Raw genomic sequence first — 16,165 nt, 5'->3', positions numbered from 1 at the left:
TCTTGCAACATAGCCAGCTATGTATGATACAGCAGCTTCTTTATAGTTAGAAAGACTTGCAAAATTGGGTGAATCATGATAGTCATGCTCAGATTGTATGAGTATTCTTTCTTGCAGATCAATGCTGGATTGCTCAAAGATACATTGTTACCATTGTAGGAATCATCAACAACGTGGAGAACTTCTGTTGCATCCTGCTTTATACAATTCCCTTGGCTGCTTTTAATACTGCTTACATGAATACAGAGATTCACATGGAATTCTTCAGAAGGGCACTTGGCGAAATGAAGTGACAGAATCTGGAGCTCTACAGAATATTGGCAAAATGGGGACAAATAACTATACAAAAGCTGCAGAATATTATAGATCTTGCTTCCAGATTATTTTCTTTCTCATCAAGGTGAGCTCCCATGGCAAAATGATTATATTCGAAGAATGTCTTACGATCCAGTTTCTTAACAGCATATTTTTACTAATGTTTTAAAAATTTCTGATAACATGGTCAAGTTTCTGGAAATTAATCGATTTATCTGAAAGAAATTTTGCAACGTTTTATATTATGAGGGGCCTTCTTAATTTAAAATTCAACTTTCTTGGATGAACTTATATAGAGAGGGGTTTGGGGGGTTCATGGCATCTTTCAGATTAGGGACCCTTTTTCCAAAAAGCTATTTGTTAGATAGGACAATTGGCTAACCGTGATGGGCATCATTTTATTTTTTCTTTCACTTTAAAGGGGACTTACTTAGCATTAAACAGCATAGTATGTTCGGCATCATTTATTTGGTCATAAAGTGTGCGAACCAAAGTATGCTTCTTTAATCTTATTGGAAGGCACATTAACGCAACACTGTATTCAAAATAGATGTGAACAACGTGAAGTCATGAGTCAATATTTAATTATTTGTCAATAATGATTGATACAAAGGAAATCAGGATTATCAAATTGCTACACCAAGTAGCCAGATTACCATGAGTCAGGAGTCTATTCTTGAGTGCTCCACCATACTTCATGTCAAACTTGTTGAATTTTCAATTTCGCCAAACTTTTTTGATAGGCAGACAATTTTTTTAGTTCTTTTCCTATACTTTGACCGTAAAGATCGTCTTCATGTGGCTCCTCTCTTTTGCTAGCCGATGACATGAACTGATTGGTGTTTTCAATCACCTGCATCAAAATCTGGCTGTTGTCATGGGTCTTTTCTTGTCTGGGGCGTTTCGGGTTTTTTGATCGGGTACATTCTCGTAGAGAGTCCAACTGAGCCACAGGAGATCCAGCTGCAGCTCTATCATTTTTAGGCACAGCACTTTCGTAGGAAAGTGGAGTGGCTGGTAATTCTACAGAAGAATCTTCTGTGTAATCTTGGATAACAGAATGCTGGCTCGTTACCTTTTCTTGCTTCACCAATCAAATCATGCAAACATTTGGTATCAATGGTGCTTTTGATTTTTGACGATTCTTGGTGGCCTTCCCGCTCTTGAAGAACAAAATTTCCCCTTGTTTCTCTATGTTTCATAAAGGGGGCAAGGAACAGCAACTGCTTGAAGAATGGCCATGTTGGTTCTATTGGTTCCCCACCAGCGCTCCCAGATGGCTTGTACTCCCGTCTCACTTTCATGAATCTGTCCCGTAAGTTTTTGAATGTTTTCCGGGCAAGGTTCATATCTAGGAAAAAACAGTGGTCAATGTTGGATACTTTCAACTAGATATATTTTATAAGAACTACCCTATTACGTGATTGAAGCAAAACATTATTTAAAATTGCCGCTTGTATCTCAAACAAATTGAAAATATTTTCATTTGTTTGAGATACAATATTGCTTAAAGATGAGCATTGACTTTCGAAATCTATAAACTTGTTTAAAAAAACAGGTTTTCAAGTAATCAAAATTCTCTTGAGTAAAAAAACATCAACAAAATACAAACTTTCGCGAAGTTCTTTTGCACTTTCATAGAGTTCTTCAAAAATTTCTTGGCACACAGTCTTCCAGGCATTCTCTCGGACAATCTCATCCTTGTACTCTTTTTTGCTAGTATCGTACAAGCGAGGTAACTTCCGAAAAGCTTCGATCAGAAGTTCTTTGTTTATGTTTTTTTAGCTGCCATCTTTCTTGACTTTACCATTGTTCTGAAGCGTCACTGTGTTAAATAAATTTAACTTTGACGCGCCGTGATGCATGGCTAAAAAAACGGAATGCGTGCGCATAACAGCAATTACTGCAAACCATATTTGGTTAGCGTCATGATGCGCTGCGCCGTGACACGTCCAGTGTGAATGAAGGTTTAGGGTTATTGTTGAATCCTCTTGCAGATCGAATAGCACCAAAGAAGAGAAGATGATCTTGGCTGAACTTGTACATAAGCAGACATTCATTGGAGCATTTTCAGACTCAACTAAATAATGGAAAAGTCCTTTGGTGCTTTTGATTGCCACTAAGAATACAACAAACCAGTTTTCCTGCTTGTTGTGTACATTTTTTGCCCAGATGCATCTTTCAAGCCAAGTATGTATTCAAAGGCCATATCAAGAAATTCGTTCCATGTACTTTTGTTTGCAACACCAAGAGCTGACTTGTAGCCTTTTGCAAAAGGATTTCTTGAATTAAGCACATCAAACAATCCTGAATGTCATTACCAAAGTTAACAAAGCCATGATACCTAAAGCCGTCCCAAGAAACATGCTTCTTAATGGCCATTTCATCAAGCATTAAGGAACAAATCACTTTTTTACCGCTGCTCTCTGCTTCGGCTACCTTAGTCTGAAGTGCCTTGAATGATGGCTTGGTGAACCCTGGGTCTGTGGAAATCTTAGAATACCATCTACGTATTTGAGACTGATGTGGTAAAGCCAAGTTAAATGTTCTTTGAACGAACTCATAAGCCTTTGCTGAGTGAAATTGCAATGTTAATGCAAACTCTGGTGAATACTTGCAACCTTTTCCATTGATCTTGCTGGAAGCCATTCTCTTCATAAGATCCAAGGATGCTCCAAAGAAGGATTGTTTAAGCATCTCTTCACAGCTGGATGAAATAATCTGCTTCTGGCGTAGATGCTTAACAACAGTCTCAAGGAAGTCACAGACATGAAAAAAATGAAACGAATTTTTTTTCGGCACTTACTGGGGCTAAAAAATGCACTGATTTCGAAAATAATCTCAGTTTTTCAAAATTCTGTGCAAAAGTCACGATTTTGGGGGTATATGAGTCTTTAAAAAACGGCGCAGGGATCTGGGACAAGCGTAGTGTTGTTAGGTAGAGTGTTGGACACGAAAATCAAACAAACAATAGGCGGCTCAGTTTAGTTCAGTTTACTAAACTCAGTTCAGTTTATTGTTAGGAGAATCGTGTACGGTTGTTGTGTTCTGCAAGAAAATGGCTGATTCCAGCGAAAGCGAACGTGAGAACTACAATATTTCTTCAAGTACTGACGAGGAAGATCTTTTTGGAACGATTGGAAGGAGGTTTCAACCATACCAAGATGAACCATTGGCATCGTCAGACAGTGGCCTACTTCGGATGGGAATGACGATCCCTGAGATGAGGATGGGATACAGCTGTCACAGTTTAGAGACAGAGAAGCTGGATCGGTTTTTGTCGATCATTGGTAAGTTCACAAAGTCTTCATGTTCGCCATTTTCGTTTTCTCCTTTTTTCTCAACTAAAGCTCCTTCTGAATTTTGACTCTTACGACCCCGGCTTACCGCAAACCTGTTTATTTTCTAAAGCCCCGTTAAAACGCTCTCAACATTTCACTGAACATCGCTCTACATTTGTAGAGTGATGTTCAGTGAAGTTTAGTGATGTTGAGTGGGGGTGTTAAAACGCTGTCAACAATCAGACTCAACATTTGCTCAGCGATGAACTTTGGTCTCCCAGAGATCCAAGACGAGGCAAGCCGCTATTCAGGTAGGCTCGTTTTTGCGCTTCGTGCCAATTGTGTTCAAAATGGCGGCAGTTTCAGCATGTCACAAGCGAAAAGTCGTCGCAGCCCTGTTAACGCTAGAACTTATAGATGATGATAACGAGGGAAAGGGTCACAAAAAGAGAAAAATGAAAGCATGGATGAAAAGAAGAGATGGGCAAGGATACGCTAACAATATTGTAAGGGAGTTAAGCATGGAGGACACAAATGGCTTCAAGGAAATGATGCGTATGAGTTATGAAGACTTTTCGTACATCCTCAATTTGATTGAGAAAGATATAACGCCAAAGCAAATACTCGGAGGGCAGAAGGTGATCGATGCGAAGTCAAGATTGATTCTTGCAATCAGATTCCTGGCCACTGGGGAGAGCTACAGATCCTTAAGATTCCAATTTCGGATATCAACTCCTGTCATCTCTTACAATATTAATGATGTGTGTTCTGCAATAAGCACAAATTTGGCCCCTTTGTTTCTCAAATTCCCTTCAACACCTGAAGAATGGATGGAGATATCAAGGAAATTTGAAGAAAGATGGCAATTCCCAAACTGTATAGGAGCCATTGATGGTAAACACATTGTAATGCAGCAACCACCAGATGCTGGCTCCCATTATTATAATTACAAGCATACCCATTCCATAGTCCTACTAGCTGTTGCTGGACCAGACTATGAATGTGTGTATGCAGACATTGGTACAAATGGAAGAGTTTCAGATGGTGGTGTATGGAATAAATGTTCTCTTTCAAGAGGAATAGAATCAGGGAAAATTTGCCTTCCTGGACCAAAGAATCTTCCTCTTGGGGTTGAAAAGGTTCCCTACGTTTTTGTTGGTGATGATGCTTTTGCCTTGAAACCATATCTCATGAAGCCATACCCACAGTGTGGCCTAACAAATGACAAAAGAATTTATAACTATCGTCATAGTAGAGCAAGGAGAATTTCAGAAAATCTTTTTGGCATCATAGCTAACCGATGGCGTGTTTTCCGCTCCGTAATTCTACTTCCACCAGAGTCTATAAGTACTATAGCAATGGCAACTCTCACCATTCATAACTTTTTGAGGAAAAGTCAATCAAGGAAGATATACTGCCCGGTTGGAATGACAGATGTTGTTGATCTAGATGGAGGGCTGTCTCCTGGCATGTGGTGCAATGATCAAGCAACAAACAACCTCATTTCCTTGCCACCACCACCAAGAGGACATAATGCCTGCACAAATGCGAAGAAAGTTAGAGACACGTTTAAGGATTACTTTTGTAATGAAGGGGCTGTGGAATGGAAATGGAATAAGTGCTACGGGGCATATTACTATAGTTCATAGGGGGCCAGGATAAAGATAAATAAAACGGCACAGCAATTATTTTCTTGTTTGCTTTATCATCCCTTCTTTGTAAAGCTGCTCCTTGTGGTTTACATGTTACATATATATACAATATATTTGATTTAACACTTTTGCTACTTGATGTGTTTACTTGAAATTCAGATAAATGCCTCATTTTCAAAAATTTTACAGAAGACTTTATCAATCTCTAATTCTGACAGAGCAGGTGCAAAAGACACTCAGGGGGTATCAAAAACTTTTTCTAGAGTATGAAGAATTCTGTTTCATTTTATCTGCATTGAGCACTGTATACAGATTTCGAATAAACTAAAAATGCTGAAACCGAAAAGAAATATATATATTCATAAAATGTAGACCTAACTGATGTTAAGTTTTTTAAAATGGTCCTTATTAGGGCTGTCCAAACCTTCGGATATTCCTATTCGGTTATTCAGCTTAAAATTTAACGAATATTCGGTTATTCGGCGAATATGGGTGTCGCAAAATGGGTGTGGCAGGGTGATGGTAAAAAACTACAATCTGAAAATTTCTTGTAATTTAACCAAACTGTGAATATAGCTAATCAGTCATTACTATTCGATAAGTCAGAACCATTAATTTTTTTGTTTTCCTATTGATATTCCTGTGTTTTGAGTAACTTCAAAGGGTGTGCTGCAAAGCAATTTTTATAAAAATTTTTTTGTCAAAAATAAATGTTTTCTCGAACCTTCCCTAGCATTAGTTGCCTCTAATGGCCAGAAAGTCAGTATCAAATTAATGAGAAACCATAGTCATACGTTTTCAAAAAGGGTCGTTTTCCAACATTTTCAAAAGTGAAAAGCTTTCTAGCACGGGCTTCGACACAGGTTGGGAAGTGGAGGGGGGGGGGGGCAAAAGAAAATTTAACACTCACAACAAAAGATTCTGTGAAAAGTTATATTGTTCTGCAAAATAGTGGTAGGGCCATAGCCCCCCGGCCTCTCCTTCGTCAGAGGCCCTGTAGCACAAAAATTTCCCGAGGAAAAGCCCCATGACCCCCACACGCAACCCACGCTCCACTCCCCCTGCCCCCTTCCAATCTTGCTTTATTGGCTTTATAACTTTTTCTTGGGTTTGCGATTTTTGCAGAATCCATGTATCCATGAAACTCTCTCTAAGATTGAAGATAGGAAGTTGCCTTTCTCCTTTAGAACAATCCTTGCTATTCGATCAGTCACGGTTATTCGAATAGTTACAACTTTTCGATCAGTCACGGTTTTTCGAATAGTTACAGCTATTCGATCAGTCACGTTTATTCGAATAGTCACAGCTATTCGATCAGTCACGGTTATTCAAATAGTCAACGCTATTCGATGAGTCACGGCTATTCATACAACCATTGTGGACCTCCAACAGTGAGGTTATTCGCACTATTCGTCTCCAACCGAATAATCGTACTATTCGAACTATTCGTTTGTAACCGAATAATCATACTATTCGAACTATTCGCTTGTAACCAAATAATCGCTTTGCACTTCAGCTAACCGAATAGTGAAACAGGTAACGGAATACCGATTATTCGACCTTCGGTGGACAGGCCTAGTCCTTATGCAAAAATACTAAAAATCATTATTGTGATGTTTAAACATAGAATTACCCTCTTGGCATTAATTTGAAAATTAAAGCATTGTATCTAGCATAAATTGAAAGCTGGTGTTGATTCTAGATCTGGCATTAAAAAAATCAACTGTACAAAATCAAAATTTTTAGAGGTCACGAGAGAAAAAAACTTATTTCTTTACTTCATATTTTTTCAAAGACAGGTAATCATAATATATAATCTCAAGAAATATCAGAGTCTTCATTTAATCAGATGCACCAACAACAAGCTCATTTTCATATCCTTTTTCATTTCAAGGATCTAAGGTTAAAAAAGTGTTTGCATGTTTTGAACTACTGGGCAAATTGTAGACAAATTTTTCTATGCATCAGATTGTTTACATGGGTTTTAATACTAAAACAAATCAAATTACAAATAGAAAATTGAATAAGACCAGTTGCAGTCATATGTGAATCATCATTGTCTAAGTTATCATTGTTTAGCTATAGAGGAAATAGGCATAGATAAAAAAGAAAGTCATGCAGTTTGAAGGGTTTTGCTAAGAACAACTATTGAAGAAATGACATAAAAGATGTCCCATCCCTTTGAGATGCCATATTTGTCTGCATGTACCCAGGAATATTCTGAGAGAAGGATTCATTTGGCTGGAAATCATTTCTCAAATCTTGCTGTTGATTTTTCATCTCAATGTCAAAGATGACATCATTTATCCTCTTCTCAGCGATCAGTCTGTCTCTTGCATTGAATTTTGACAGCTTTTCAGAGATGTATAGAGAAAAAAAGGAACATGCCTCCTTTGGTTTGGGCTCTGGTTGCTTCAAAACATTAATGCAGGTAGTTAGAAGTTCCTGCTTCTTAGAATCCAAAGATTTCTTTGTTGCTCTGGGTGTGCTGCTATTGTATTCCCCTACTACAGAAATTGAGGACCCAGGTTCTGAATCAAGACTTGCTTCAGTTGATAGACTCTGCTCCTTGTCTTCTTGATTTTGTATGTTATCTCTGCTTTTTCCAGGCTGCATAACTGCTTGCAGGAATTGGAGCCTCTGCCAATAAATCCATGTGGGATAATAAAGGTCATCTAGGCTCTGACCAGATCTGGTTTTGCTTAATTTTGCTCTTTCTCTGCCAAGCTGGGAGCGCAGTGACAAAAGTTTGCTTTTGATGTCTGCAACTGGGGTGTCCAATTCCCTTGAAATTTCGCTTAAAGTTCTTTCGCGTTTGTCTTTATCGTGGTACTCCTTTTAAAAAATGTCCCACAGACAAGTGTTTTCCTCATATAAATCGATAAGCTTTAAAATCTCATCATGAGTCCACTTCTTTACCTCACTCCCAGGGTTTCCAGTGTTCCTCCGAGATGTCAATCTTTTTTGCGAGGTCGATAGAGATGAAGTTGGTCCGTCATCATTTTTCTTGTCGTTCTTTACATTTCTTCTGGCTTTTTTGCGACTACATGAAAAGTCTTGAAATGTGGATTCCCTTGGAAGCCTTTTCAACAGTAGCTGTTTGATGACTCTCTGAGATTCAGGATTTAGGCCCAACGATTCAATCGCAAGTTCGTCCTGTTCTTCTTCGGAAGCCTGCTCTACGTCTCGCAGGTTGTCATGAGTTATAATCTCTTCCGATTCGCTTTCACTACCCACTGTTTCAAAGCGTTCGTCGTGGTTTGCCATTGTGATTTGTAAATTCGAACTCAGCTCTTTGCATTCAAACCTATTTCGTTCTTTGGCGCGCAACGACCAAGTCTAGTGCGCTTGCGCCGACTGAACATTGTTAGATGGGGTGTTAAAATGCTCTCGACATCTCTCAACAACACCTTGGACAATAGAAATGTTGAGTCGACCCGCTGAACATTTTTGAATCTGTTCAAACTCCGCTCAACATCGCTGAACACCGCTCAACATCACTGAACAGGGTGTTAAAACCCTCTCAACATTTGCACTCTACAAATGTAGAGCGATGTTCAGTGAAATGTTAAGAGCGTTTTAACGGGGCTTAATACCTAAGGTGTGAATGTGGAAAATGCAGTTCAAAACACTTGGTCTCCACCCGAGAGTATCATTGCTGTAAAGAAGACTATGGGGCTTATGAAAAAGTAGTTGCAGAAGGGAGTCAAGATGCAACCCAGATTACCAGGTGATGACATCATCCTAATTACCAGGCGATGACAAATAAACAGGGGCTTCTTCAAGTAGGCCCGATGTTTAAGGGAAGAGATGGCGCGTCAGAAGAAGAGTAAATCTCATTCAAGATTTTGATAGCATCAAAATCATGCTTTAACAATGGAATAAAGTCTATATATTTTTCACTCTTTCAATTAAGTGGTTGAACTCCAAACAAGGGAGAAGGGGTTGAGATGAGCGCCAAGGTCAAAATTTACTAAAATCGGCTCCCCTGTTACTTTTACAGAAATAATGGTAACAGAAATGAAAAACGCTCTTAGCTTGGCTATCTCAAAAGTAAAATAATTCCATATTTTGCTTCATACGAATAATAAATCTAATTTAATCAAACAATTGTTAAATAGCCTAGGCTACATTTGAAAGTTATTTTCTGGCACAGCAAGTTTTACAGAAAAGGTGCCTAGCTTAGTATTTCTTGTGTAATTCAAGTGTAATTCCTTAAACCCTAAATACATCTTATCAAAATATAAATATATGTGATTGTGTTTAAAGACCTGTGGTTACATAAGCTATATGTTGTATGACTTTTTGCTCACAGATACATCAGAGCTGTTGCCTATCACTGGATTATAAAATGGCTGTATGGGTATTTAGGCTGGGACAATTTAAGACCTTTATGTGCTTGTGTTTACAATCATATTCGAGGACTGTACCAAGTTGGCCAAAACAAAGGCTAGAAAGACTCAGCAGAAAGACAGTAAATTACTTAAAAGAAATTAATATAGAATTCAAGGTTCATTTTTGGCACTTTTTCTTTGGGTGTCCTTTCTTTGGCTGACTGCAGATTTTGGGGCTTGTCTTTTACTCTTTGCTGTTGACGGTGCCTGGTGTAAAAGTAGTTCTTGTTTGGCCAATTTGCTCCCTCTCTATGGAAAAGAAGAACATCATGTAACCAAATTGTTTTGTCAATTTGATGGATAATTACACTTGCTACTCACCGACTATTTTATTAAAAAAATGTTTTAAAAAATTTCTTGATCTATTAAAATAAAATCATTCAAAATAGTTGTTTACCTGTTGGATATATTGAAGTTGTACTTTGATTCCTCTCTAAATATTTCTGAACAGCCTCTAATTTCGGCAATTGGTCTTTAGACTGAGATGTCAATGGTAGAGGGGCAATCCTTTCATATTGTTTCACTATTTCATTGCATTCAGCTTTTGGGATTGTAAACATCAGCTTTCTGATTGTATCGAAATACTATGTTAAAAGATTAGTATCATTGAATATCATTTGTATCAACAAGTTGTATCATTTTCTAAGTTATAATGATGCAAAATATATATATTATTTGTTTTTCTTTATTGATCACTGCCAGGTCAAAGTTGTTCTTTCTGAAACCGTATCAGATGTTTTGAAGCAAAAACTGTTATTGTCAAAAACACAATGCAAATTACAATATTATGCCCATTCAAAGAAAGCCATGTGAATATATTCAGTAAGGGTCTATCAGTCTATTCTTATTATTTAACAAAAAGAGATAAAAAGCCCTGTGAGCCCTTTCAGGATGATTCATTGCTTTGTTAGAAAAATACAAATTGAAGTGGGAATAAACAAATATGGAATACAGTGGGCCGTTTGGATCAGTTTAATTGTTTATTTTAAAAGAGATGTCCATTGTATAGAGTTTATTCTAGACCTTTTTGGCTTTTTGGAACGAAACGATGTGAATGAAGATTCCACTGTACTATGGGTGAAAACGTATACAATAACTACCATAAGTTGGAGCTACTGGGACTTTAGCGACTGATTCTTCTCCTAGTTTAAATTTGGGCCAAAATATCCGCATGACTTCAGTACCATCAGCTTTCTTCTGAATGTCCCTTTTCAAATTTTCATTAAAATGACAAATTGCCAGAATATGCCTGCAAATAAATTTAAATTGCAGTTACAGAAAGAGTTAATGCAACTTTTCAAATGCCAGTTGCACTGATGTTCTTACCAGTTACTATGATTTGATAACGGAATTTTATCTACTACAGAATCAACAATCAAGACCTATTAGAATGTATTGTCATTCTCAAAATTAATATTGTAGTTATAATATACAGCTGCAGAAAGTCCCAGTCCTTTGAAAGTGTAGTATTTTTGGATGCCACTGATTCAGTGTTTAATGGTATAACTCAAGCCATTTGTTTGCACAATCAGAGATAATTGCCAAATACCATTTAAAAGTTTCTTGTCCAACAATATTGCCTTGAGTTTGTCATAGGCGACAGTACCTTGTGATGAAGATGCATCATTTGTTAAAATCTAAAATGACTGCACTGGTCAATAATATTGTATGATATATTTTATTTTATTTTAAGTTTTCCATCATTCATAAAAAATATGACAATCAGAATTTAGGGAAGACCAATTTTGAAAAATCAGGATAAATAATTGTTAGTTTATATGACTTACCATTTTTGATCCAAAGCCTCTTCCTTAATTTTTCATGCTTACAGTTTTTGAACAAGGGATCTGGATGATTCTCATGCTCATTTGCAATATGGGGAATAACTGACTTTCATTTTGCTTCAATTAGCTCATGGAAACCCTCCTTTGCTGATGTTACACACCAGTATAAATGATTTCGAATAGAAGATGCCCATTCGCTGATTGGCTCACAATCCTTCCTTTACCTGCCTTCAATAATTTTTTTTTTTAATTGTTCTCGCAACATGCCAGATTGCTTCTCTAATGCTTTAATTGCTTTAATGCTTCAAATTAATGCTTTAATTGCTTCTCTGAATCCCGTATTCATTTTCCAATACCAGTGTGGCGATCAGAAACAAAAACTGAAATCCGTACCTCCTTATTTCTAAGAAACTCCATTCCTCTATGGCACCTTACGAACTCCATACCAGTACTACTTTTGCATTCATTTGCCTACAAAGAAAAAAAAGAACTACAAATCAGATGATGATTTAACAGCATACAGAAATGGTTATCCTTACATTCATGAAACAAAGAAACAATTAGACCAAAAAATGAAGACTTTATTAAAGGTATGGTTAATTCGAAAAAAATTCATTTAAAATCATCTTTTGGGTACAATTGCATAAAATGTGCACATATGTCCTTATAAGCTTCCATGTCTTACCTGCACAAGCTCAAAGTGAACTATCTTCATGATATTTTCGGAAAAGAAAGTATAGCTGCCATATTTGGCATAATGGCCCATTGAATCAACCCGCCCAAAACCACAAACAATAATGCGATCTGACAGTTGCAAAACTTGATTCAGTGTAGTTGCCAATGACGTATGATGCTAGGGAAAATAAAGATTCTCTGGTGCAAAAATAAAGTTCGTTCCTGGTAGGTCATGAGTCCAAGGTGCCTGCAAACAAGCAATACTTTGCTGACTGAAGCACCAGCTGCTAATAACCCAAAGCTGAGAAGCACATTTCCAGCCGGGTACCTTACAAAAATAAAAGGCTGATATCTCCAGACAAAGGAATCTTTTCCACATCTGTTACAACTCTGAATTGCAGGTATCATTGTTCTATTTTTCAACAAATATACAGTTGGGGAATTCTCTTTGCATCTAAAACAGAACATCAACAAGAGATTCATGAGCATACTGTCAAAAACAATAAACTTTGGCTCTTCTTCTTTGGGAGTTGTTGGATGAACCCTAAAATTGAAAAAGTGATCCATGAGGCTCTGATATATTAATGAGAAAACTTTTGATTAAACATATTTTTACAAAATCAAAAACAACATTCTAATAGATTAAATAATCGCTTATCGAACTTTGAACTAGTATATGTAACAATAATTATAGTTATTGCAGCATGAGCAAGCAGAAATTTAAAAAAAATTGAAAAAGTGTACTGGAATTATAAATGTTGTAGTGATTTGATTCAAATGTAGGGAATTTCTGCAAAATATACCTAATGTAGCTTCTTGGAGTTGCATCAAACAAGTGCTCATTGTCAATGTCATCCTCATCATCATCCTTTTCCAAATCACTTCCACTTGTCATCTGAAAAAACATCACTCTCGTCACCACTATCTATCCCAGCTGCAAATTGACCTTCTTTTGCCTCTGGTGCTTCAGCTTCATTGTTTGGTGAAGTTTGTTTTGCCTATCAACATAAATAAATTGTCACATTTACTTTGTTCAGTTAACTGCACCATACAGGATTTTCAAAAGTAAGAATGAAGAATGACATCTGGTTATCAGGACTTCATGAAAAGAGTTTTTATACAAAGTACCTATACTGGAAGGATTCTGGCTTTTTGAGTAAGGAAAGGAAATGAGACATTGCCACAGCAGTGTTTTAGATACCAACAGAAATCTAAATACCAAGCAGGTTTTCAGAAAGACTATTTCATCTTTCATCTTCTCGATTTTGCACTTCAGCCTCTTTTCCTTTTTTCATGCTGTCCTTTCCTGCATGTAAAATTTGCACCTACTGCAGGGCAGTTTGGCTTCAACAGACTTGTTTTTTGCCTTTGGCAAGGCTAATGTTTCTCCAACAGCATCACAACAAGTAGGACAACCAGTCATTGGAGCACATGAGAGATGGAGGGGACATGCTTCTACATCAAATATACTTTCCTCATGGTCAGGTTCTGTTGTCAGAATGGGAGAGGCTTCATTTGTGGAACTGGCCTTGTCGTCATTATATGTAATTGTAGCATGCATTGCTTCTTTTACCAGCTAAAAAGAAAAAATTGAGATGATTTGTTGTTTCACCATTCACCAAGCCATTTCATGTTATTCATGCAAAAATTTCAATTCCAGTTTGGGCATAAATCTGGACATAAATCAATAATGATAATATATGAATAGCACGTTGAAAATTAAATGAACATTCAAACCAGATAGACCATAACAAGCACTTTAGCATTTGGGCCTATTTGGTACAACATATTTTAGATGAACCCATCAGTCTATAAAAGCATCAAAAACCATTCTCAATATTTAAATAACCATAATATAATTAGAAGGACAATGAGTATGGAAATGCTTAGCTAACTGGGAAAGAAAATTCTACATAGACGAACAGGCAGAAACTTGACAGTGCAAACTTCTTACCTGGCGTTTTTCTCTGCTTGAATAAGATGTCTCTTCTTGTGGAGGATTGTGCAGCGTTGGCATAGCTTCTCGGAGAAGAAAACGCTTCAAATGTTCTGCATCAAAGTCCCCGAAATTGGATACTAACGCTTTCGAAAAGCAGGAAGAATTGAAATGTAAAGAGCACAGAAAAGGTTCTTTGCTGTACGTTTCTGAATCAAAATTTACACGACAACGTCGAACAAACACAGTCCATTTGCTCCTTACTTCCGGGTTTTTTGGGAAACGATGCATGGAAATACCGACAGTACCACTGCTACTGGTGCATGGTTTCCCGTTTGGTAGTCCTCCAACACAATACTGATCTCTGTTTTGATAAGTCTTCACAGATCTTGCTTCATTCTCCATTGAAGAATGGATACTCGTAAAATCAAACCTCGAGCCCGAACGATTTGCTGACCAGCTTACGTAAATGGGCCTAAGCTGAAGGTTGCTTATTCCGATAGGAATGCTCACCTAGTCTAACCGCATGGATTTGATGTTGGCTGAAATGTTCTAGCCAGTTAACTCTTTTATTGATATTGTCCCAGAGTCTTGCACAATTACCACTAATAAAACTTTCACATGTTGATTTGCAGGTTTCTCAATCCTTTTGTGAAGTCATTAACTTGCAAAATCATCTAAAATTGCGCTTCCCAAGGCTTATTTATTGTGCATTCAATTCTCTTAACACCCTTTTCGTAAAGGTTGACAATACTCCCTTGCTTGAGATTTCACAATAGCAAAAAAACTTTCCAGCAAAATGATAAACCGCATAGAAAGTATAGGAAGATGTTTACTTCATGAAGAGCCGCCGATAAACTTACGATTGCACCCTTTGTAGTTATTAAACTTAAGCCTAAACGGCATGCAAGTGCTACCCACATACTGTACATGCTTGTTATTTGTATGGTTTTAAAGAAACATTGCTGCGTTGGTGGAACCCAAGATCTCCGTGGGTGAATGCTTCAGGCTTGTCTACTGCGGCGCCCTCGCCAGTCATGTTTGCTGTTCGTACATTGTCACTGTGGATGCCTGCCATGACGATAACCACAAGATCCATCAATCATATGCTCCACAATGTACGAACATACCCTGAGCTCCACTTTTGCTCGAATCTACATCTGTGCTTGCTAAAATAATACAAGAGTATCTACAAAATCACTACTTCATAATGGCCAGCAACTAAATTCAAAAAGAAAGAGACACATGCGATTTATCCAACACCAAGAAAGGCACTACATTTCTAATTAACAAATTATCTTGAGAAGGCCCACGTAGACACGTATATTGTTCATTTTCCTCATATTGTACAGCACTCTATACCTGTGTTTCATATGATACTCGTTACATATGATACTTGTTGTCATACACACATGTTACAAAGCCATCATGATCATGCCATGCTAAAATATCTCCTTCTTCTTCAATGCTAACTTTAACTATTGTCTGTGATTCACACAAGGATGGGATGGAACTGATATGCACCAGGCACTGTTTTGCGCTTCTCTGATCTTGCTGAAAGTAACCTTTCTTCTTTGTCATACTCATCCTGTGATACAAATGCAAAATTGATATCCTTCAGAGATGAATTAGCTCATTCAAACAGCTGCAGCGGTGTTTGTATCTGGTCCTCATATGGCCTTAGCTTCAAGACACTTGACTGTTCCACCAACACCATCACAAGGACCTTTACCATGAGATGTCCCAAAGAATTTCCATTCTGCTACAAACCCAAGATCATTTTCATGGAAGGCAGGATTCAAAAAATTTTTCCGGTTTCTGTATTGAAAAGCTGCATGCACCATGAGTAAAGTAATAAGCTTTGGCAATCTGAAATCTATTCATAAGAAATTCAACAAGCTTCCGATAAAAACAGGGGAAGGCTGTGGTGTTATGACTTAAGCAATCTGACATAATCACCAGACTGGTGCACTTTAGGTTGGTAGTTGTGTCCTCCTTTACTGGCAAGGGATGGTAGATCACAAACAGATGTAAAGTTGCCTGCATGTTATTCCAATGAAAACTTTGAGCTGCATCCTGAAGAACAAAGAAGTAATTTTCTGCAAAATCACAAACCAAAAGGACGTCT

General features: G+C 37.5%; 1 protein-coding gene across 1 annotated transcript; it reads right to left on the bottom strand.

Annotated features, from left to right (window-relative positions):
• Positions 1 to 13,392: 13,392 nt before the first annotated feature.
• LOC148957784 (uncharacterized) lies at positions 13,393 to 14,442 on the bottom strand. The gene is made up of 2 exons (XM_089114484.1): positions 14,056 to 14,442; positions 13,393 to 13,677 (listed from the first exon to the last, which is right to left on the bottom strand). The coding sequence occupies exons 1-2, from the start codon at positions 14,440 to 14,442 to the stop codon at positions 13,393 to 13,395; spliced, it is 672 nt and encodes a 223-aa protein (XP_088970610.1).
• Positions 14,443 to 16,165: the final 1,723 nt, after the last annotated feature.

The sequence above is a fragment of the Rhopilema esculentum genome, chromosome 20 (genome assembly GCF_057945365.1).
Source record: "Rhopilema esculentum isolate cy_ngs chromosome 20, ASM5794536v1, whole genome shotgun sequence".
Lineage (NCBI taxonomy): Eukaryota > Metazoa > Cnidaria > Scyphozoa > Rhizostomeae > Rhizostomatidae > Rhopilema > Rhopilema esculentum.
Note: the sequence above shows the minus strand (reverse complement) of the source record. Positions and strands in the feature narration are given on the sequence as shown.

What these genes read in the sequence shown, in the direction of transcription:
- LOC148957784 (XM_089114484.1), bottom strand. Translation starts at nt 14,442, where the DNA reads ATGGAGAATGAAGCAAGATCTGTGAAGACTTATCAAAACAGAGATCAG. An exon ending in CAAGCAGAGAAAAACGCCAG is followed by an intron (nt 13,678 to 14,055) that starts GTAAGAAGTTTG and finishes TTTTCTTTTTAG; the next exon opens with CTGGTAAAAGAAGCAATGCA.